The sequence below is a fragment of the Papio anubis genome, chromosome 13, assembly GCF_008728515.1.
Source record: "Papio anubis isolate 15944 chromosome 13, Panubis1.0, whole genome shotgun sequence".
Lineage (NCBI taxonomy): Eukaryota > Metazoa > Chordata > Mammalia > Primates > Cercopithecidae > Papio > Papio anubis.
In genome coordinates this window covers 43868599-43893635 of record NC_044988.1, presented here as the reverse complement: position 1 = coordinate 43893635, position 25037 = coordinate 43868599, and the positions used below count along the sequence as shown (strand labels likewise).

General features: G+C 39.1%; 1 protein-coding gene across 1 annotated transcript; it reads left to right on the top strand.

Moving 5' to 3' along the window:
• The first annotated feature begins 7410 nt into the window (after positions 1-7410).
• Positions 7411-12719, top strand: CER1 (cerberus 1, DAN family BMP antagonist). Its single transcript, XM_003911700.5, has 2 exons — positions 7411-9576; positions 11360-12719. The coding sequence occupies exons 1-2, from the start codon at positions 9064-9066 to the stop codon at positions 11654-11656; spliced, it is 810 nt and encodes a 269-aa protein (XP_003911749.1). The 5' UTR covers positions 7411-9063; the 3' UTR covers positions 11657-12719.
• The last annotated feature ends 12318 nt before the right edge of the window (positions 12720-25037 follow it).

Sequence of the window (25037 nt, the reverse complement as noted above, 5' to 3'; positions counted from 1 at the left end):
AGGGTGACAACTTCAAGCAGTGCTTGTTCTCACCGGTAACCAACCCCAGCAGGAAGGAGGAGCTGGGGGTGGAAGAATTAGGGCTTTAAGTTGCCATATCACAAGTGAGAACTTTCCTGTATGCTAGGACATTTGTGTTCAACATGTGTTTTCAATTCTCGGAGGAATCCAGATGACTAAGGGAGTCCTTTCTAAAACCCCAGGACGTCTTGCTTTCAGATGTGATCAATGATACACAAATCTCCTTCTAAAGAGAGATAAATTAGGGAATAGTTTTTCACATGACAGAAAGGATGATCCTATTTGCTTTGTTAATGGATTGGACTTGGGTGATAGTTATTTTCTATCACCCAAAGAGCATAGCTCCTCCGTGGAGCCATATTTTCAAAATTTCCTTTTACATTCAGCATTGAAAGAACACATTTGTTGCATATATTGAGGAGGACTGTTTGCAAATCATGCCCCAAATCAACACTTGAAAGTCTAAGTGGTGCTCATCAGAGAGAAAGGTGGTTCAGTGTGTGTGGGAGTCAGTAAGGATTCAGGGCAGAAGCTACCCAGAATGACCCAGCAGGGATTGGCTCCCAGTAAATTATTCTCTTGCTTACAGATTTCCTACCCAGTAGAATCACTGAGGTCATTTTAGTGACTAAACACAAATAACAGGCTTCTTAAGAGTTTCAGATTTGAACCAAGTCGAACTTTTGCAAATGTGACTAAGGCCTGCCAGCTTGATGGCAAACCTGGGCCCAGCATCAGGTACCAACAGAAGGCAAACCCTGACTGGAAAGTTGTGCTTTGCTTTTCATTTTATTGTCACAATTTTTCACAGTTTGCCTCATGCCACCTTGTTACTTAATTCCCACACCTCGGAGGAAAAATGTGTAATCTTTTAATATTTATGTTACTTACTTAAGATACTTAAGATTATGTTTCTGCCTAGGTGTTGCCAAGATAGTCAAGCCAACTCTTGTTTATAGAGGGTAGAAAATATAAATCTGTCTAAACTCTTTCACGAAATGAAGGTCTTAATATTTCCAAAGAGTTGAATTTGGTACTACTCTTGGAGAGCCTTAGAGAAGCGTTGTCAATACAAGGCGTCATTGTTTTAGGTTTCCTATCCATGACTTGCTTTTTTCCCCAACTTTCCTCTCTTTTGGCAACTTCTCCTCACATTCTGTCCTACATTTGGCCCTGAGTCAGTTGAAAGCTTTGCAAGTTGATTTTCCATTCCCATCTGAATTTTAGCTTAGCTGTGGAACTGTTTTCCATGTGTTTTTAATCATTTGTCCATGTGTTATGAGCTTATAGGGACAATATGGTTCCCCCAAGCTGCCTGCATTGTATAAGCAGAAACTGGCAAGGTGGCCAGTGGGGGAACAGTTTTCAGACAGATGCCCCCTACACTCATTTCTGTTGGTGATACACCACCCCCATGCTCCAACTGGAGTCAAACAATTTACAAGCTGCATAAAGTTACCCAACAGACATATAGTCCTCTGGCAAGAATTACCTTTTTTAGGAGTGTGATTATCCTTCAGGGGAGACATGCCTGGGAAGTGTGGCTGGTGTGTCAATGTTCAAAGGCCTGCTCTGAGACTGTGGCCAGGCTGGGAAATGAAGAATGGTTTAGTCCCAGATTCCATGGAACTTTGATTTTAAAATAGAATCTAAACACAGAGAATTAAGGATAAGTTCTCCAGGACAAAGAGATACTTCTTAGAAAGTAAAACGCAACAAGGGCCTATGTCAGAAGTTTCCTTTCACATTTTTATTGGACTCAATATGTTGGAACAAACATTCATTCACCTCCTAAAGGTAGACTGAGGGACCAGGAATGGAAAAACAACAGAAAAATGCATTAAAATCCCTTTTCTCGAAGTTGCTGACAGTGTGGTCTCCAGCAAACATAATCCCTGCCCTTGAGGATCCTCGCTTTCTGGGTAAAAAGATATGCATGTACCCAAATTAAGACAAGCCCAAGGAATCCCTGAATGGCCGAATCAAAAAGGAACTTGGCTTTTCAGAGTCCCAAATAAATCTCAGTATCATGGAGGAGATGCCTCCCTTGTAAATCTGGAAGTGGATGTGAGAAAGTAGAGGTTGGGTTGGGACAAAGCTTCCCAATATTTGACTGGCAAAGGCAGAAGACAACACTGAAAACTTCTATGGAATCAAGAAAATTTGAAATGATCAAACATTATATAAAAGCATCCAGTGGAGTGCAAAAGTTTGACAATTCAGGGTAGACTACGGAGTAAAGTTGGTTGGAAAGGATGTGATTCCAAGAGCAGAGTGGAGAGGAGAAACGAACTGGTGTGGTTTGATGGTCAAATGTGAGGAGACCCGCGTATATGATAGCTCCTATCTTTCTCTGCAGAAAAAGGGGCATTTATTGAAAACGATGAAAGAGGCAGAGCAGTCAAAGGTTTAAGATAGTTAGAGAAGGCTTTCACTAACCTACATGGAAAATGCAAAGCAAGTTGAACAGAGGAATGAGAAAGATTGCTGAGCAGAGTTGAAGGTTCCATTGAGACAGAAGGAAATTTGTGTAGAATCTATTTTTGCCCATTTGTCCGTGTCTCTGAAAGCATTCCCTATGCCAGGTGTGGGTCCAGGGAAGATGAACAGCTGGGTGTTTTCAGGGTTGGACTTTTTGTTGTTGTTTTTGTTTTGAGACAAGAGTCTCACCCTGTCGCATAGGCTGGAGTGCAGTGGCACAATCTCAGCTCACTGCAGCTTCTGCCTCCTGGGCTCAAGCGATTCTCATGCCTCACCCTCCCGAGTGGCTGGGATTACAGGCGTGAGCCACCACGCCAGGCCCCAGTGTTGGACTTTTATTAGATGGGTGTGAGAGAATAAAAAAGGGACTAGGGAGTTGGAAATATGGAAAAAGTTTGAAGAGATGGACCATGGGATTAACTGGATAGGGAAGAAAATGAAGACAAAGAATTTATATATGTTAATCAATTAATTACATAATTCATTTATTATTAAATGAATATTTTAGGGCATTTATTATGTGAAGGGCTGTGCTAGAGCCTGAGCTGATGACTAAAAAGACCCTACTTTTATGGACTTTAAAATCTGAAGTGGAGACAGATGTTAAACAAATGTTCAGTCAAAAATTATTTCATGACAATGGTGATAGTACTATGACAGAGATAAAGTAGGGGACAGCTGCTGTAGGAACTGAAACAACAAAATGTTGTTATGAGAGAGTGGAATGTGAGTTCACAGTTTAGAGGTAGAGCTGTTCTTGGTAGTAACGGGTCAGAATGTAATGGGGGTAGGGAGGCCATTACATGAGTAGTCAGATTTCAGCCAGGGTATCGAAAGGGACTTCCATGGGATAGTGATGGAATGCTAATGGTCAAACCCAACCACATGGACACTGAAGTCACCCAGGATGATAGTAAGATTCAGGGTGAAAAGAAAGACCGTGGACTAAATGAGGAAGACAGGGCAAGTAATATTGCCTCTACAGACTTTCAGGGACATAAAGTTAAGTGCCTGATGTCATAGAGTTTACAAGCTGTAATGCAGATCGAGGAATCAGATCTAGATTTTTTGGCCTCGAGTCCAGAGATACTTCCACTGATATTACTGAGCTCTGAGATAACCTTTTTACAGAAGGAAAAACAGACAAGGTAAATTTTAAAGATGAGGAAGAAGGAGCAGGATAGAGATGTTGCATCAGTGACTGCATCCTGAACTGGCTATAAGTATAGGAACAGGTATTGGGGATGCATGGACAGGTAGGAAGGTGGGGCACATGGTAAGGGATAGCTCAGGCTGCCTTGGCCTAATTCTCAGATTTGCAGGGGCTCTCTCTGCAGTCTTGGTAGGTAGCTGATTAGACACATGCAGGTATTGTCCGTGACTTGTGCACAGTACTAGATACATCTTCAGATGCAAAAAACAAAATACCCAAAATACATCAAACTACTTCTCAATGGTGTTGGGGGCTTTTTTGAACAGAGGGCAGTGAGATCACTGAAACTACAAACAGCATAATCTAATCTTTAAAAGACAATCTAAGCATCAGTACCTTGAAGTGGAAATGGGGATTTTTTTTGTTGGCAGTTACACCATTTGATATTTGTCCTTTTCCACTGGTCACACATTTTGGTATCTTTGGGTGACAGTTTTAAAAGACTGAATAAAGAAACTGATAACAATGGTTCTCTCCATGGCAAGGACAGGCAGCCTGGGGTGTGGTCAGAGGAAGATCAACCTTTCGCTGTGCATTTTTTTGTGTGTTATTTGAATTTTGTTACCATGCGTATTTATTACTTAAAAATAAGAGAAATGTACTGCACCATGTCTACAGTGCTTCCTTGAATTCAACAAATATTTATTATTGAATAAAATTAGCAGAAATAAAGCATACAGTTCACTACATCTTTGGGATTTGGATCTACCTGAAAGTCCCTGATTAGTACAGGAATGATGCCTGCCTAAATTTTCTAAATTTTCTTTCTTTTTTTTTTTTTTTTTTTGAGATGAAGTCTCCCTTTGTCACTCAGGGTAGAGTGCGGTGGCATGATCTCGGCTTACTACAACCTCCGCTTCCCAAGTTCAAGCGATTCTCCTGCCTCAGGCTCCAGAGTAGCTGGGATTACAGGCGCCCGCCACTATGCCCAGGTAATTTTTGTATTTTTAGTAGAGACAGGATTTCACCATGTTGGCCAGGCTGGTCTCGAACTCCTGACCTCAGGTGATCCACCCACCTTGGCCTCCCAAAGCGCTGGGATTACAGGCATGAGCCACCACACCTGGCCTAAATTTTCCTCGTAAAACTTATTTTGAATATACTAGGCTGTCCCTATCGATTGAAAATCCACTAGACCTGAACCTGAGCAAAGACACTCTCACCACTTATCTCCAGTTCCTAGAACGGAGCTGGCACTCAGGTATGCACTGTAAGAATGAAAGAATTAGTCCAGTTAAAGGAGCAGCTTTAGGGAATGGAGTTCTTCCTTACGTGTCTTCTCCACGGAAAGGGGAGGAGAAAGTCTACATTTTGAATAATTAACTAAATTGTTTATTAAAAGTTTTAAGGGCCGGGCGCGGTGGCTCAAGCCTGTAATCCCAGCACTTTGGGAGGCCAAGACGGGCGGATCACGAGGTCAGGAGATCGAGACCATCCTGGCTAACCCGGTGAAACCCCGTCTCTACCAAAAAATACAAAAAACTAGCCGGGCGAGGTGGCGGGCGCCTGTAGTCCCAGCTACTCGGGAGGCTGAGGCAGGAGAATGGTGTAAACCCGGGAGGCGGAGCTTGCAGTGAGCTGAGATCGGGCCACTGCACTATAGCCTGGGTGACAAAGTGAGACTCCGTCTCAAAAAAAAAAAAAAAGTTTTAAGGGGAAATCATATATCCTAATTTCCCCTTTTCCTTGTTCCTTGGAAAAGAAAAAAGGTTCTGTTTTCTTCTGAGTTAAAAATATATATATATTGCTATTGTGTTTTGAAAAGAGGTAGTGATGAGGCAGTGGCATGCTCCCCAGTCAGTTTTCTCCCCTGAATCCTTCAACCCAAATGTCGTTTTCCAGCAATCAGTTGTCCTGTTTAACTCTAATGTCCACCCCCCACCTCAACACTGCCTCTCACCTTTTGTTGATTTAAGACGGGTTTTCAGGGAAGAAGGTAGCAGCTCTGTTCGCCCTTGGAGAGCACTGGGCTTCTTTTTAAGTGTCTTCTGAGAGTCTGTAAGAGGGACAGAAAATGTAGCTGGTGCTGTCCTCTCATAGGCACACTGGGGACCTCTGAAGAGGAGACAAACCACCTCAACATGTCTTAAGTGGCTGGGCCTCTTTTCTTGTCCATTTTGTAAAAGTGTCACCAGCATATGAAAACATTTTTTATGTAGGTATCTTCTTGAGGTCCTTTAGAGTTCCTGAAGACATCTTAGTGCCTAAGAAACCCAAGTCAAGTTGAAAACAGCCAGATTATGCTGAAAGCCTGAACTGTAAGTGGAAATGAATGGATTCAGGGATTGGCCCCTCTGGTTCTCATGCATGTCTAGGGTTGTTCCAGAAAGTAGACTTAGCAGGCTTGGGCTCACTCACATGAGCTCAGGCCCACCCTTCACTGTGGCATTTGGTACTAAGTGCACTAGTAATTGGTGATGCTGTCTCCTCATGAAAGCTTCCTACTGTGTCTGGAGACCTTCTCCAGACCTACTTCCATTTCCATTTGGTTCATCCAAATTGAGAGGTAACTAGATGCCTGTATCAACCGAAGACCAAACAAAGGCAGCATATTTTTGCTAAAAGCTATAAAATATTCGCTTACATTCTTAAGAGATTTTAATGTATTACATTATACATATATTACATGTTATACATACGTAATTATACACACATAGTGTATCAACGGCTTTAGAATTGGTGAATGGACACGGTGGTGAAAGGCGATAGCCATTGCCTTTAGCTGAAAAAGACAGAGGTTGGAGATAGGCTTATGTTTCATGGTTCTCATCACAGCAGGCTTAGCTTTGCTAGATTTACTTTTCAGGGATAGTATTTACTAACGGAGGTAGGGAGAACATTTCAAGATATTTGCACATGTTCTCAAAAGAAGTGACAGAACAGCAAAAGGATATTCTCTGTGAGTGATTTTTAAATGGCACTTATAAGCCCCAAATTAGGATCAGAGGAAGGGAAGTTTAGGACTAAAGGAAAGTGAAAAATGGATAACTGACATCCCTATAGATGATTTTTATGCAATAAAGTTAGATGATGCATAATAAATGCCACCAGACTATCTAACCTACTTGAGGGCAGTGACAAAGTTTTACTCATTTTTCAATTATCTACTAGTATCTAATATGATTCTTGACACACAAAGTGAGTCTTCTACAAATTTCAGTTCAACAGGAATTACTCAACTGTATCTTATGTTCAGTAATTCCAGAGGCAAGCAAACTGAGACCTGAGATAGAATTTCTGAGATAGTCTTTAGTTTTGGGAAATAGTAGATACTCTGATTGATAACAATGGAATTTCGGGTTACTGAAAAGTACATTTAAAAGGATTCAGGAAAGGTATCTTAGCTGGCTTCCACACCATATTTACACCAGGAGGCCTAGTGACTGGTTCTGGAAAGCATATTGCATTGGATGGCTGAGGGGAATTAAGAAATTCAAATAGCAGTCAATTAAAAAAACAAAGATGTTGAAATAGCACGGTAGCTCACACCTGTAATCCCAGCACTTTGGGAGGCAGAGACAAGAGGATGGCTTGAGGCCAAGAGTTTCAGAACAGCTTGGGCAACATAGTGAGGCTCTGTTTCAGCAACAACACAGAATTTTAAATGGCCAGGTGTGGTGGTGTGCCTGTAGTCCCACCTACTCAGGAGGCTTGCTTGAGCCCAGGAGTTTGAGGTTACAGAGTGCTATGATTGCACCATTGCACTCCAGACTGGGCAACAGAGCACAACCCTTTTTCTAAAATAAAAAAAGCAATGGCAAATACAAATGCTTATTTATTCTATATCAACAGCACCTTTCATTAATACTAGCACATGTTCCAAAGATATTTGGTACAAGTACAATATGTCTCCACTCATGGCATTCTGGTAAAGCGATGGTCCATGTTAAAAATAGCTCATTATCGTGGGTAAAGGGACTTAAGGCTTTATTTCATAAAAATCAGGCATGGCTTATCAAGAAGAACAGAAATGCCTGAAAAACAGATTCCAATGGGTCACTTCTTGGAAAGAAAGCTTAATCAGTATTGACAAAAAAGGGGGAACATGTGCCAGGACTATTTGTGTTACTGAAAGCAAGGAGTATAGGGATTGAGTTAAAAGGGGAGAAATAAAAACAGATATTGCATTGCTTCCCAGTGGAAACACTGTTTGAGTCCTGTGGTAGGCTGATTGGACTCCATTGTGGGGTTTCAGTTTTATGGACACGTTTCTTTTTTGTATCCTAAGCTGATTCATGATAGTTTTGAATGATAGTTATTTTTAAAATTTTCCTTTGATCCCTGAAGACTCTTACTTGTCTCAATCTTTCTTTAGCCTGGCCATCAATTAGTGTAAAACAAGGGGAGATCATGTGGATTCAATAAGGTAAGAAACTGACTAGCCAGCTTCACGCCCAAAGTTATCAAACCTGGTTCTTAGAATCCACGTTCTCATGTCTGGCTCTTTGTTTAAAAGAAAAATAAAATCACTAGGATGGCTAGAGGGAGATGTTTCCCCAACCTCATTGAAGACTGATGAGCTGTCAGTCTATTACGTGGTATCCTGTTGAGAAACATGTGAACAATTGGAAGAGTTTATCTGATGACTGACCAGTTGTGAAATTTAGCACCCAGTAATTGATTCTTAATGTGAGAGGATTAACTTGGGAATTGGGAGTTTCTATGTGTGGAAAGGAAAATGTATTCCCTTTACTCAGTTACCATGCAAAAATCAATAACCCCAATTCACATATAAGTAAAAAGCAATATGTCCATTGATCAAAAAAACTAACATCCTTCTAGCTCTTCCTTTCTTCTCCTTACAATTTTGATATACTTCTTTGTGTGTGTGTGTGTGTGTGTGTGTGTGTGTGTGTGTAGCCTTCCTAAAGGCCTGGGCTTTTTCTAAATGTATGCCTTTAATTTTTATCCAATATACTTCTCTCACAGCAACATATCTTGTCTATTCTATTCCAGCCCAATGCAAATGCACAGCAAATGTGAGCTGACTCTAGTCCTTCTTCTGACAACAGCCATGGGAAATTTAGGCAAAGAATGTGTTGTCTTTGCTAATACTGCTCTTTAAGCCTCAGACATAGCTAAACTCTCAGCTAATGACCCCCTGGGTCCCAGGCTTTCACTGGGGCCTTTTAAAATACACAAAACCAAAGTGACGGCAGGAGGCCATTAGCACTACACATTTCAAGCAAACAATAAATGTGTTTACTCTGCCTGGCTACTGACCACCTGCCTTCCCATCCCGCCAGGCAGGTATCTATATATACGATTTCCTTTTTCCCAGTCCTGCAGAGAATGAGCCTCTCCTTTGGGCCTCATCATTTACAAAAGAAGCTTGGGCCCCTGACAGCATGCATCTCCTCTTATTGCAGCTGCTAGTACTCCTAACTCTAACTCTAGGAAAGGCCACACGGCACCAGGATGGCCGCCAGAATCAGAATTCTCTTTCCCCTGCACTCCTGCCAAGGAATCAAAGAGAGCTCCCCACCAGCAACCATGAAGAAGCTGAGGAGAAGCCAGATCTGTTTGTCGCAGTGCCACACCTTGTAGGCACCAGTCCTGCAGGGGAAGGCCAGCGGCAGAGAGAGAAGATGCTGTCCAGATTTGGCAGGTTCTGGAAGAAGCCTGAGAGAGAAATGCGTCCATCCAGGGACTCAGATAGTGAGCACTTCCCACCTGGGAACCAGTCCCTCATCCAGCCGATAGACGGGATGAAAATGGAGAAATCTCCTCTTCGGGAAGAAGCCAAGAAATTCTGGCACCACTTCATGTTCAGGAAAAGTCCGGCTTCTCAGGGGGTCATCTTGCCCATCAAAAGCCATGAAGTACATTGGGAGACCTGCAGGACGGTGCCTTTCAGCCAGGTATGTGTTCTGTGGGGAGAGCAGGTAAGGGTTTGTAGGTGGTAGTGGACAACTGGGATGGATGGAGAGTAAGGGAAAAGGCTGTTGGGAGCCTGACTCTAGCTTAACTACAGATTTGGTCCTTAGGCATTCATCATAGGATTTGGCAAAGGTTAAGTTTCCTTCTGACCTTTCCATTTTTTCTTGGCATTCTGGAAATGCTGCAAGAATGATATGATGATACTGTCAATATCAGTAATCATTCACATTGAAGACACAGAGCTTTGTTTTATTCATTTATTTTTGCATTGGAAGTGATCTACTCAGAGATATGAGTCAGACTGTACCCTCAGTTAGGAAACTGAGAATTTAGAGTAATCACCAGAACTCCTCTGTAGCTATCTTTCTGCACTCTATTCATATGTGGATGAGCAGGTCAACTCCATTTGTTGATAAGGTGGGGTGCATTGGACTCCTCCCCAAACACTCTCATATCCATTTACAATGGTCTTAATCCCTATATTCCGTACTTAACTACTTTATAGGTTTATAAGGGGCTTCTTTAATGGCTTAGTAAAGCTATCCCACAACCTCAAAGTATGTTGAGGTTCTCAGGCAAAAGTTGTCATATCATTTCTAGTATTATGATAGCAAAAAAGTGATTTCATTTAACTTATTTTCTCATATGAGCTTTTTAAAAAATCAATCTTGATGTGAGATTATCTCTCCTCTCCTGAGATTATTTCTCCTGATTCATGTTGTGTTGACTGATTTGTAGTTATTATGATCAATTCCACGCTATTAAGACAAAGGGGCACCCTACTGTCTACTTCCTCTGGTTCTGGCAATACCTACATTCCAAATGTTAAATTACAACTGAGAACTTGCATTAGGTCCTTAAACATGAAGATATTGAACCAAAAACAATGCAGGGTAGAGTAAAATTTTATAGTCGAGTAATGCTACCCAACTAAGCAAGCAGTAGAATAGGGTAATTGACTGTGCAAGGCAGTTAAGTATTCTGCCTGAAAAGGCAAGGATATGTAGCAATGACAAGTCAATTACCAAATAATAATGACTACTCTGTTGGCCATGTGCAATTAGAAAATTACTCCTAAGAATCAGGCAATCAAATTGCCTTTGAAATTCTTCTTTTGAATTCTATTGCTAATGAGATTAAAATTAAGACGTTTGACTCTTACATATTTTGAAAGGCACATAGAGCTAGGTGCTTGGAGTTATGAGAGGTAAAGGTGAGGTAATGCACAATGATTTGCAGGCATACACATTGTAACTCTGCTTGCATACAACTTCATAGACTTGAATGTACTACAGGTCTTGCAGAATAGGATAGAATTAAACCCATAGTGTTCTGATCTATTCTATGATCAATTTAACAAATATGTATTGGGAGTCTACTATGCACAAAGCGCTGTGAGGAATAAAAAGGCAAGGCACATTACTTATGTAAGATAATTACCATTAGAATTTTTCAATTGCTCACATCCAATTAAACAAAATTTCTTAAAGTCTGACACTAATAGTGTAGAGTAAAATATCTTTATGTTAACTTAGGGATTCCCTAAAGGCTATTTAATAATTTGCTCAATAAAGAAAGTTTAATTGAAGTGGTTCTATGCCCTTATAGATACCATCACTTGCATATTGCAAATTATATCCAAAATTGGAAAGCTTTGAAATTTTTAGTGTATATTATCCTCAGATTTACAGTCCCTAGCTTCTGCATTATGTGTGTTAAAGAAATAATTCAAAATAACGTAATGGAAATCTGTTTGCTTTTTAGACTATAACCCACGAAGGCTGTGAAAAAGTAGTTGTTCAGAACAACCTTTGCTTTGGGAAATGTGGGTCTGTTCATTTTCCTGGAGCTGAGCAGCACTCCCATACCTTCTGCTCTCACTGTTTGCCTGCCAAGTTCACCACGATGCACTTGCCACTGAACTGCACTGAAGTTTCCTCCGTGATCAAGGTGGTGATGCTGGTGGAGGAGTGCCAGTGCAAGGTGAAGACGGAGCATGAAGATGGACACTTCCTACATGCTGGCTCCCAGGATTCCTTTATCCCAGGAGTTTCGACTTAAAGAGCTATCCCACTATTACCTTTGAAAAGCAAAACCACACAGCAAAGATGCTGATTATTCAGTCTGAAAATGTTCAGTGGGTACATAACATTTTCAGGGAAAGGTGACTTGAAAAGTAGTTTTAAGATAGAACGATAGAGGAAATGATATTAGTCTAGTTATTGGTATACGTTTGGGACCTTGTCTCAGTTCTGCCACTAACTGGCCATAGAATGTTAAGTTGTAAAACCTTTCTCCATCTAAAGATTTTCATCTATAAATGAGGGACCCAACCTAGATGATTGCTAAAATCCTTTCCACTACTAATATTCCGTGATGTATTTTCTCCAAGTTTGGATAAAAGCCCTGCATCTAAAGAAGGAAAAGAAATAAGTGAGACCATAAAAATGGGCTTCTTTAATAGTGTGTCAAATCACCAGCAAGCAAACAAGCAAGATAGAGAGGGAGGAAGGAAGGAAGGAAGGTGGAAGGAAGGAAGGAAGGAAGGAAGGAAGGAAGGAAGGAAGGAAGGAAGGAAGGATAGGTGAAGTATTTGTAGGAAAGATTCTCATACTTGTAGTTACTTTTGCAATCCAAGCAGTGTTTTACTTGACTTCTATCAGATGATTAAGTCTTTCCACAGATGTCAGGAGTAATTTGCTTGGTTGCCTCCTTTTTAACAATACTCCTCGTATAAAGTACTTAATGTCAGGTGTCTGACTTTGAAGAAGGAACAGTGATGTTACTTTTAGTAGTTTATATAGGGAAGAGGAACAATCACTGGTAGCCAAACAAGTACCTATATTATGAGGAAGGAAAAATACATGACCACTACCAGGTTTAAAGATCAATCCAGAGATGCTAATGAAAGTAACCCCCAAGAATTCAATCTTCAGGCGAAATTATTTACTCACATGCATTTTGAGTTAGGTAGTAAGGTTTCTATGTTTGAATGACGGTTTTTTGCTATTTAATACAACTTTGTACTATAAATTTTATTCAGCAAATGCCAAAATTACAGGTTCTGAAAATATTCTGGATATTTTAATGCATTAAATTTTAGTATATGAAGCATTCTGAAAAATGTTCTTATATTTTCCCCTTATTTGTTTCATCTCATAATTTAAAGGTACTATCAGGAGATTACCTAACTCGAAGCATTTCTGGAATATCTTCATAGACTTATGACACTGGCCCAAGGGTTTCTTCTGATCTGTAAGCAGCCTTCTGTTTAAGTCTCTCAATCACCTCTCTCCTGCCTGTATTAATTTTTACACATATATGGTACAGAACTGCCTTTTCCCAGACTACTTTTTCTAGACTAGTTATTCAAATTTTTATTTTTAAAAATTATTTTAATAATTAGGTTTCTTTTACTTTTAGTACACACACATTTCCCAGAATAACTGTTGTTTTAAATAAATCAGTTTATATTTTAATTCTATTCCTCTTTAATCACACCATCTAACATGACATTCTAAAGAAGCAAAGGCATTTATATTTAGTGTATATTATGCAACACATCAACATGAATATGAGTTATACAGATACACACATGGCATTTACATTGGAATATATTATTATACCCTTTGGTGGTCAAAGGCAACCTAGTTGGCCAAGATATGGTCATAAGGATAAAATTGTTAAGCATTAATGATATCTCAGCTGGTCAATATATTTTGGTGCCAAAAGCTATCAAACAGCTGTCATGATTGCAATTGCCTAACCCTGATTATGAAAACCCATCTCTGCCAATTGGACTGTCCTTCTCCTTACGTACTTGTAAATCCCTTTCATCCATCCTTGCAAATAGACTCTCAAGCCCAAACCCCAAACAATTATCTGTTTTATTCAAATTTTGGTCTGCCCTTCCCTTGCATGTAAATTCTAAATGGGATAGTTGATAGTGGTATCAAACCTTACATTTATAGAATAATTGCATGAAACTCAACGAAATTGCTCATATTCAATCATTTTTACTTACAAAAAAGGCAATTTACAATGGTTGAACATAATATGTAGGAGCATAAGAAACCAAGAGGAAAAACACAAATATTGAACATTTATTAAGTGCCAGATACTGTGCTGTCTTTTACAAAAAGTAAACAATTTAATCCTCACAAAAATTATATAAAGTAGGTAATCACTGTATTTTATGGGTAAGAAAAGCAAGCCTTTAAAAGTTGCAGCAATTTGCCTAAGAGCATTTGGAGAATATTTTCTATTTTGAATTAAAATATTTGCTCATTTGTTCTTTGTCAGTTTATATTGAACTCTTCCAGGTCTCTTGCCTATAGGCCTCAAAGCTAATTTCTTTTCACCTCTTATCTAGCTCTCTCGTATCTGAAGGATTTTGATGTTATATCTCAAAAAAGAAATCATCTCTAGGTCAGGTTATCAGGCAAATATTTCCTTGACGTGGTTGGTCCTCATGGCATGCCTCTTCATAAATCTTGGTCTCATTTTCCTCTCATATAAAATAAGGCTGGTAATAACTACCTCAAAATTATTGTGATGGTCAAGTGTATATAACAACACTTCAGAGAACTTTAGATCCTGTAAAACTACAAGGGATTAATTTATTCTTCTCCATTCAGACCTTCTATTTTTAAATTTGTTTTGAGAAATTGAAAACACACAGAGAAGTGCAAAGAATAACATAACACTGAAATTCCCATCACCAAAATAAATAGTTACTATTTTGTCATCTTTTGCTTCTAGTCTTTTCTTTAATAAGCCATTTCAGATATAAGTAAAGTTCCTTCCGACCACCACACTGAGTCTTATTCCCCAAGCTTTTGCCTGTAAAACATCACACCCTTAAAAATTCCTGCTTATGCTTTGAATTCCCTTTTATGATTTTGCAAATTTATACATACTTCCATAAACAATATGTAGTATTATTTTTATATGCACTACTTTAGTCAGCATGTATTTATTTGTCCACCAACTATGTAGAAGATACAGCTCTAGGTGCCATGAATACAAAAAGGGAACAAGTCAGATAAGATCACTGCTCCTATAGAGCTTACATTCTATGGGGGGAGATACGTAATTTGAAACTCAATCAATTAATCAATCAACTCAAAAAGAAAAATATCAGATGGCTGTAAGTGGTATGCAAATAATTAAAATATGCTAGAGATTGATTAGATTGAGTGGTATCTGAGATGGTGACATTAAAGCAATGCGTTGTGAATTATGTACATGATATTCTCTATTAATTGTTCTATAAGGGCATTTTTCACCACACATAATTCTTGTTTGCTTTTACAAAGTTTTTAGAGGTTTTTCCCATCTGTATTTTATCTCTATTCTAGAAGCTAAGTATTCCTTACAGAGAGTAGTTAACCTAGCTTTGATTTTCTCAATCTGCACAATTTCTTTAACCTGTCAATTTAATTCCTAAATAAGACTTTTATTTATCCTCTGAATTTTTACAGATAATTTAATTTATTCTGTGCAAGACACTGTGCTAAGAACCTTGAGATATTCAAAGATAAATAAGATATATTTCCTGCCACCCTTGAGCTTACAATGTAGTATCAGAGATAATGTATGTAAATTTTAAGGCAATGATAATAGTACTTTTATAAGGACTACTAATTATTGAGTTCTTACTATGTGCTCAGATGCTTTATATTTGTTATCTCCTAGAAGTAGACATTTTATACTCATTTTTTTTTTGACAGGGAGAATGAGAGTTGGAGGGGTTCATTCACTCAGTCCACAAATACTTATGAGTGTCTCTGATGAGCCTGGTCACTGTGCTGGGGACAAAGAATATGAATAAACGAGTATATGATTATCTAAATATAATCCCTGAGTTTAAGAATCCTACTGTCCAGGAACAAGTAACTGCATGTTTTTGCTACTTGTTTACTCCTCCATATATTCTAGAATGATGATCTCTCCATCACACCCTACCCCCAGGCTCAAAACCACTGTCCCAGTGAAGCCTTCCTTAACCCTCAGACAAGTTCGGGTTCACGTCTAACATGATTTCATGACACTGAAACCTTTGTTTTATAGAACTCATATCAACTTTTAATTATATCTTTATTCCAGTCATCATTAATTAAATTATAAGGTCCATGAAAACAGGTATCATATTGCAGGAGGTTTCTTTCAGGATTGTAATTAATGTCTGGAAGGGGCCAGCACACAGTAGGTACTCAATAAATATTTTTTGTCTGCATGAAAGAAAAAATATCAATAGGTATCATCTACTGAGGTTACCTCATGTGTCAGGCACTGTGCCAAACACTTTCTATACATCATTTTATTTAATCCTTGTGAAACCTTATGAGGAAGGGAATATTTATAGATAAAGATGCTAAGGCTCATATAAATAAATAACCTTCCCACAGTATCACTGTTAGGGAATAGGAGAAGCTGAATGAGTCCAAAGCCTAAGCTCTTTCTTACTATGCTATATTGTCCCAAGATAGCAAAGACAGAAATATACATAACATATATATTTATGTATGCATATGTTGCAAATATATGCACATATATAGACACACACATAGATATATACAAATCAAAGTTAAAGACTTAATACTAGTCCATCCCCTCTCTGATTCCCAGAGCCCATTATTCATGCCTGTCTTACCGCACCTGTAACAGTGAGGATGTTTCAACTCCAGTAGCAGGAAACACACTTCAGAATGTATTAAGAAGGAATGTACTACGTCTCTAACAGGAAGTCTGGAAGGCAGCCAGTTCCTTGGTTGGTCAAGTCAGCAGCTCTATCATTCCATCAAGGACTCTGGTTCCTTTCATCTTTCTGCTCTGTGACTTTCAGTGCGTTTTCTACAAGCTAAAACTTCTCTCAGTCACAACGTGGCTGTTGCAGTTCCAGGCATCATGCTTCAATATTCACACACCAATGTCTCTCCCACTTCCGTCCCTTTTAAAAAGCTAGATAAAATGAGTTATGTCTAGGATAATTGAGCAGTGGAACAAAATCAAGGAATAAAGAGCAAATGGCTGTTGGGCCACAGCTGTTACCACTTTTTAATTAATTATTATTATTATTTTTATTATTATTTGAGATGGAGTCTCACTGTGTCTCCCAGTCTGGAGTGCTCTGGTACCATCTCGGCTCACTGCAACTTCCGCCTCCTGGGTTCAAGTGATTCTCCTGTCTTAGCCTCCCGAATAGCTGGGATTATAGGCGTGCGCCACCACACCTGGTTAATTTTTGTATTTTTAGTAGAGACAGGCTTTCACCATGTTGGCCAGGCTGCTCTCAAACTCCTGACCTCAAATGATCCGCCCACCTCGGCCTCCCAAAGTGCTGGGATCACAGGCGTGAGGAAACACACCCGGCCCACCTTTTAATTTATCATTATTTATTTACCTGTCTTAAAATCTTTCCTTCTAGAAGGCCGGGCGCGGTGGCTCAAGCCTGTAATCCCAGCACTTTGGGAGGCCGAGACGGGCGGATCACGAGGTCAGGAGATCGAGACCATCCTGGCGAACACGGTGAAACCCCGTCTCTACTAAAAAAATACAAAAAACTAGCCGGGCGAGGTGGCGGGCGCCTGTAGTCCCAGCTACTTGGGAGGCTGAGGCAGGAGAATGGCGTAAACCCGGGAGCGGAGCTTGCAGTGAGCTGAGATTCGGCCACTGTACTCCAGCCCTGGCGACAGAGCAAGAGTCAGTCTCAAAAAAAAAAAAAAAAATCTTTCCTTCTAGATTATAAACTCCTCAATGGTAAGTCTTTATATAATAACTTATGTATACCTTAACAAAATTGTTGCCTTTCTGTTCCTAATATATGTTGTATGCTTTATATTTGCATACTGCATAAACATATACACATATACATAAAATGTGATTTTAATGTTTTATAAGGGGTAAATGCTCAATACATGTAAGCTAAATGAACGAATTTTGGGAGCCACTTTTAGAAGGATGGGTTAGTATACATAGTCTGGGAAGCTTTGAATAGCAGCCAGCACATTTTAAGAATGTATGGGGAGTTTTTGAGCAGATTAGGAAGGTATGAGGTTTTTGTTTTGTTTTGTTTTTTTGAGACAGAGTCTTGCTCTGTTGCCCAGCCTACAGTGCAGTGGCATGATCTCAGCTCACTGCAGCCTCAGCTTCCAGTGATTCTTCTGCCTCAAGCCTCCTGAGTAGCTGGGCTTACAGGCACCACCATGCCTGGCTAATTTTTGTATTTTTAGTTGAAATGGGGTTTCACCATGTTGCTCAGGCTGGTCTTGAACTCCTGACCTCAGGTAATCCACCTGCCTCAGCCTCCCAAAGTGCTGGGATTACAGACGCAAGCCACCGCGCCCAGCCGGTATGGGTTATAAAAGTAGTTTCAGAGGGGCTCATGAACCGCCCTGGAGTGTACATAAATGTGTGTATGGGCGTTCTTCAGGGGAGAAGGTCCGAAATTTTGATGAGCTTCTCAAACATTTTCATGAGACAAACATTTTACCAGCGGGTATAATAAATGAGAGAAAGCCTGGAGTCCAGCTGAGCCAGAGAGCTGGAAGAAACCTTGGAAATCATGTGAATTAACCTCTTCATCTGGAGCTCAGAAAAATTGGGTTTCTATTTTGAGAACAGAGGATGAATTTTAAATACACATTAGTGGGTCCTCTTCACCTTGTTGAATCTAATACCCACATGCAGGAGTCCGCAGTGGTGAAATGAGTGAGTAATAGTACCCTGAGCAAAGGAATGGACTTTCCTGTAATACTAGTTTTCCAAAAGCGAGGCCTCATTTATCCACCCACATTTCCAGGGGAGAGTCAGATTTTCATTTCGTGGGTTTCCTCCCTCTTACCCTGTTTTGTTCCTCCTCCTTTCCTCCAAAAGAAATAATCACCAGGGACCCACCTATGGGTGGGGACTTGGTTAATAATGTTTTCAAGGAAATATGACAACTTCTTGTCTGCCAGCTAAGGGAAACACGCCTCTTTCATGTCCCGTGTACAAAAAACAGGAATTTCCAATAAGAGTGTTTTATAAGTCACAATGACGTTATTAAAAGGAAACCTGCAACCTGCCCAAACCTAAGACAAGAAATGGGTGAAAACTTAAGTGGATAGACAGAGTCAACATCCTACTCCAGCTCAAGTAAATCACGGAAAGTATGCCCTCTTCAGGCCTGAGATCCACGAGATTTAATAGTGTCTTTGAGCCTTGAAAAATAATGTCCTGTAGCTTTACAGGATTATGAGAACATAGTGTAAACTCCTCATTGAAGGGGCTCCCAAATGTGCATATATGAGCAAAAAAAAGACCCTATACCCCATTCTCTGGCTTGTCCTTAAAGGAGATTATAAATCCTGTCATAGCTCTAAGAAAAACTGCAAATTGGGTAGAATTTTCTTTGGCCTCCACTTTTCCTGCTTCCTGCCTCTGGTCTCCCCCTTGGGCTCCCTTCCCTTTCTTACCCTCATTTCAGGATATTCAAATTATCTTTAATGCCTCAGGGCTCCTAATTAAAGTCTATTCATCCACCCAGCCCATTGATGTATTAATTTAATTATCATTTATTTAGAGTCTATTAAGTGTCAAGCACTGTGCCTATTGGAGGACTAAGATGGCTGACAGGATCCTGCCCTAGAGAAGACAGAATTTTCCTGGCCGAGAGTTTGGGTTTCATTCTATAGGCAACTGCTTCTGAACCTTGGTTGTGTATTAAAATTACCTATGAGCTTTTAAAATACAGAGAGGCTTTTCCAATGGGTGAAAATGGCGTTTGGGGATTAGCAGGCCTTGTTCTATATATTTTTAAAGCTCCACAAGGGATTTTGCTGCAAGGTCAGATAATGGGGAGGTAGGGAGTCACTGAAGAATCCTCACCACATGAATTCTGCACTCCTGCTCAGATTTCTTCTAGAAAGAAAATATCGTGCTGTTCTCCTAACCCTTTTTGATCCTCCTGTTGTTTTCCACCGAAACTCTCTTCCAGGCTCTTTAGATTTCAGTTCTATGCAATTAAGGAGTGATATTACTCCTACCCATTAACTTAATTGCATTTTTAGCTCAGAGGAAATAAGGGTCTTTACGTATGTTGATTTTTTCTCCTTAAAATAAGTTGCTCTTTAAACAATTTTCTAAATTGACATTAAATTATACACATTTACTGCTTATACCATATTGTTTTGAAGTAAATAACATTGTGAAATGACTAAATCTAGCTAATAACCATAACACATTACCTCACATAGTTACCATTTTTGTGGTGAGAATACTTTACGCTTTTAGTTTTTTCAAGAATACAATGTACTGTTACCTCTATCCCCATGTTGTACAATAGATCTCTTGAATTATTCCTCCTTAGGGAAATTTTGTCTTTTGACCATCCCCCAACCTGTTCCCAGCAACCATCCCAGCTCCTTGTAATCACCATTCTACTACTTCTATAAGAGCTTTTCTTGTTTTAGATTCCACAGGAGTGAGATTGTGCAGCACTTGTCTTTTCATGCTTAGTTTATTTCACTTAGCATAGTGTCCTCCAAATTCATCCATGTTGTTACAAATGTCAGGATTTCCTTCCTTTTTAAAGTTGAATAGTATTCTATTGTGAGTATATAACACATTTTCTTTATCCATTCATTTATTGATGGACACTTAGCTTAATTCCATATTTTAGTGATTGTAAATAATGTTGCAGTAAACATAGGAATGTAGATATCTCTTTGACATCCTGATTTTATTTTCTTTACATCTATACCCAGTAGTGGGACTGCTAGGTCATACAATATTTCTGTTTGTAGTTTTTTAGGGAAGCTCCACATTGTTTTTCATAGTGGCTATACTAATTAACATCCCCACCAATAATGTGCTAATTTTTCCACATCCTCACTAATGCTTATCTTTCATCTTTTTGATAATAGTCATTTTAACAGGTGTGAGGTGGTATCTCACTGTGATTTTAATTTGCACTTCCCTGATGATTAGGGATGTTGAGCATTTTTTTTCATATGTCTGTTGAAGATTTGTATATATCTTGTGGAGAAATGTCTATTCATATCCTTTGCCCATTTTTAAATTGGATTACAGTAGCTTCCCCCTTATCCACAGAGGATATTTTTCAAGATCCCCAGTGGATTTTTGAATCAGTAGATAGTACAGAACCCTATTTATACTATTTTTAAAATTTTGACAACAGAGATGGCTGCTAAGTGACTAAAGGGTAGGTAGCATATATATAATATGGTTATGCTGGAAAAACAGATGATTCATATGCTGGGCAGATGAAGCCAGACAATGCAAGATTACATAACACTTCTCAGAATGGCACACGACTTAAAAATTATGAATTGATTATTTCTGAATGTTTCCATTTAATATTTTCAGACTGTGGCTGACCACAGGTAACAAACCACAGAAAGCAAAACCACAGATAAGGGGGGACTGCTATATTCATTTTCTTGCTATTAAGTTGTTTGCATTCCTTACATATTTTGAGTATTACCCTTTAACAGACATATATTTTGCAAATATTTTCTCCCATTCTGTAGGCTGTCTGTTCACTCAATTGATTGCTTCCTTTCTATGCAGAAGCTTTTGTTTGCTATAAACCCATTTGTCTATTTTTGCTTTTGTTGCCTGTGCTTTTGGGGTCATATCCAAAATAAATCACTGCCCAGACCAATGTCATGGAGCTTTTTCCCTCTTTTCTTCTAGTAGTTTTATAGTTTCAGGTTTTACATTTCAGTCTTTAATCCATTTTGAGTTGATTTTTATACGTGATATGAGATAAGGGTCTAATTTCATTTTTCTGCATGTGAATATCCAGTTTTCCTGACACCATTTACCTTTCCCCATTGTGTGTTCTTGGTGCCTTTGTCAAAAATCAGTTGGATGTTGGTGCGTGAATATATTTCTGGCCTCTCTATTCTGCTTCATTTGTCCATGTGACTCTTTTTAATGTCAGTACCATGCTGCTTTGGTTATTATAGCTTTATAGCTTATTTTGAAGTCAGGTAGTATAAGGCCTACAGCTTTATTCTTTTTGCTCAAGATTGCTTTAGCTATTTGGTGTCTTTTGTGGTTCCAGACAAATCTTAGGACTGTTTTTTCTATTTTGTGAAGAATATCATTTATATTTTAATAGAGGTTGTGTTGAGTGTGTAGATCTCTGGGCGGTATGGACATTTTAACAATATTAGTTTTTCCAATTTATGAACATGGAATATCTCTCCATTTATTTTTCTTCTTCCAATTATTTCATCAACATTTTACAGTTTTAAATGTAGAATTTTTCACCTCCTTGAATAAATTTTTTCCTAAGTATTTTATTTTTTGATAACTTTTTCAGATGGGATTATTTTCTTGATTCTCTTTTCAGGTAGTTTGCTATTAGTGTATAGAAATGCTATTGGTTTTGTATGTTGACTTGTATCCTGAGACTTTACTGAATTTGTTCATTAATTCTAATTTTTTTTGATGGAGTCTTTAGGGTTTTTTATATGTAAGATCACATTATCTGCAAACAAGGATAACATAATTTCTTCCTTTCCAATTTGGATGTCTTTCATTTATCTATCTCGCCTAATTGCTCTGGCTAGGACTTTCAGTAATATGTTGAGTAGAAGTGGTGAGAACGGGTATTCTTGTCTTGTTCCTGCTCTCTGGAGAAAAAAGCTTTCAAATTTTCTCCACTAAGTGTCAGGTTAGCTGTGAATTTGTCAGGTATGACCTTTATTTTATTAATGTACTTTCCTTCTATGCCTAATTTTTTGAGAATTTTTATCATGAAAAGATGTTGAATTTTGTTGAATACTTTTTTGCACCCATTGAAATAATCATATGGATTTGTCCTTCATTCTGTTAATGTGATGCATCACATTTATTGATTTATGTCTGTTGAACCATCCTTATATATCTGGGATAAATCAGCTTGATCATGGTGAATGATCTTTTTAATTTGCTGTTGAATTCGGTTTGTTAGTATTTTGCTGTGGATTTGTGCATCCATGTCATTAGTGATACTGGCTTGTAGTTTTCTTTTTTTTTTTTTTTTTTTGAGACAGAGTCTCGCTCTGTCGCCCAGGCTGGAGTGCAGTGGCACGATCTCGGCTCACTGCAAGCTCCGCCTCCCGGGTTCACGCCATTCTCCTGCCTCAGCCTCCCGAGTAGCTGGGACTACAGGCGCCCACAACCGCGCCCGGCTAATTTTTTGTATTTTTAGTAGAGACGGGGTTTCACTGTGGTCTCGATCTCCTGACCTTGTGATCCGCCCGCCTCGGCCTCCCAAAGTGCTGGGATTACAGGCGTGAGCCACCGCGCCCGGCTGGCTTGTAGTTTTCTTTTCTCGTTGTGTTCTTATCTGACTTTGGTGTCAAGGTAATGCCGGCCTCAAATGAGTTTAAAAGTAGTTGCTCCATTTTGATTTTTTAGAAGAGTTTGAGAAGAGTTTCTGTTAGTTCTTTAAACATTTGACAAGATCCAGCGGTGAAACCATCAGATCTTAGGCTTCTTTTTGATGGCAGACTTTCAAAAAAATTTTAAGTTCTGGGATACATGTGCAGAGTGTGCAGGTTTGTTACATAGGTAAACATGTGCCATAGTGGTTTGCTGCACCTATCAACCCATCACCTAGGTATTAAGCCCCACATGGGATTAGCTATTTATCCTGATGCTGTCTCTCCCCCTGGCCCCCGACAGGTCCCAGTGTGTGTTGTTTCCCTCCCTGTATCCATGTATTCTCATTGCTCAGCTCCTACTTATGAGTGAGAACATGTAGTGTTTAGTTTTCTCTTCCTGTGTTAGTTTGCTGAGGATGATGGCTTCCAGCTTCATCATGATCTGCAAAGGACATGATCTCATTTCTTTTTATGGCTGCATAGTATTCCATGGTATATATGTACCACATTTTCTTTATCCCATCTATTATTGATGAACATTTGGGTTGGTTTCATATCTTTGCTATTGTGAGTAGTGCTGTAATAAACATATGTGTGCATGTATCTTTATCATAGAATGATTTATATTCCTTTGGGTATATACTCAGTAATGGGATTGCTGGGTCAAATGGCATTTCTCATTCTAGATCCTTGAGGCAGTAATAAATAGCCTACCAACCAAAAAAAGCCCAGGACCAGACAAATTCACAGCTGAATTCTACCAAAGGTACAAAGAGGAGCTGGTAGCATTCCTTCTGAGAGTATTCCAAACAATTGAAAAGGAGAGACTTCTCCCTAATTCATTTTATGAGGCTAGCATCATCCTGATACAAAAAACCTGGCAGAGACACAACAAAAAGAGAAAACTTCAGGCCGATATCCCTGGTAAGAATCAATATGAAAATCCTCAATACAATACTGGCAAACCAAATCCAGCAGCACATCAAAAAGCTTATCCACCACAATCAAGTTGGCTTCATCCCTGGGATGCAAGTCTGGTTCAACATACACCAATCAATAAGTGTAATTCATCACATAAACAGAACTAATGACAAAAACCAGATGGGAGATTTTTTATTACCAATTCAATCTACTTAGTCATTATAGGTCTGTCAAGGTTTTCTATTTCTTTATAATTCAGTCTTGGTGGGTTGTATGTGTCAGGAAATGTGGCCGGGCGCGGTGGCTCACGCCTGTAATCCCAGCACTTTGGGAGGCCGAGGTGGGCAGATCACAAGGTCAGGAGATCGAGACCACGGTGAAACCCCGTCTCCACTAAAAATACAAAAAATTAGCTGGGCACAGTGGCGGGCGACTGTAGTCCCAGCTACTCGGGAGGCTGAGGCAGGTGAATGGCGTGAACCCGGGAGGCGGAGCTTGCAGTGAGCCGAGATCGCGCCACTGCACTCCAGCCTGGGCGACAGAGCGAGACTCTGTCTCAAAAAAATAAAAAAATAAAAAAAAAAAAGAAATGTATCCATTCTTCCTATATTATCCAATTTATTGCCATATAATTGTTCATAATAGTCTTCTATGATACTTTGTATTTTTGCTGAATCAGTTGTAATATTTTCTTTCTAATTTATGGTTGTATTTATTTGAGTCCTCTTTTCCTTTTCTCATTCTAGCTAAAGGTTTGTTGATTTTTTAAAAAATCTTTTCAAAAGCCAACTCAAAATTGTTGCTCTTTTCTATTGTTTTATAAGTTTTAATTTCATTTGCTAATGCTCTGATCTTTATTACTTTCATTGTCCTACCAACTTTGAGCTTTGTTTTTGCTTTATAATTTGTAACATTAGGTTGTTTATTTAAGTTCTTGCTTCTTTTTTTGAAGTAGGTGTTTATTTCTTTAAATTTCCCTGTTAGAACAGTCTTTTCTGGATCCCATCGGTTGGTATGTTGTGTTTCCATTTCCATTTGTCTCAAGAAATTTTTTCATTGACCTATTAGTTGTTCAGGATTATGTTGTTTAATTTCCATGTATTTGTGAATTTTCTGAAGTTTCCCCTGTTATTGATTTC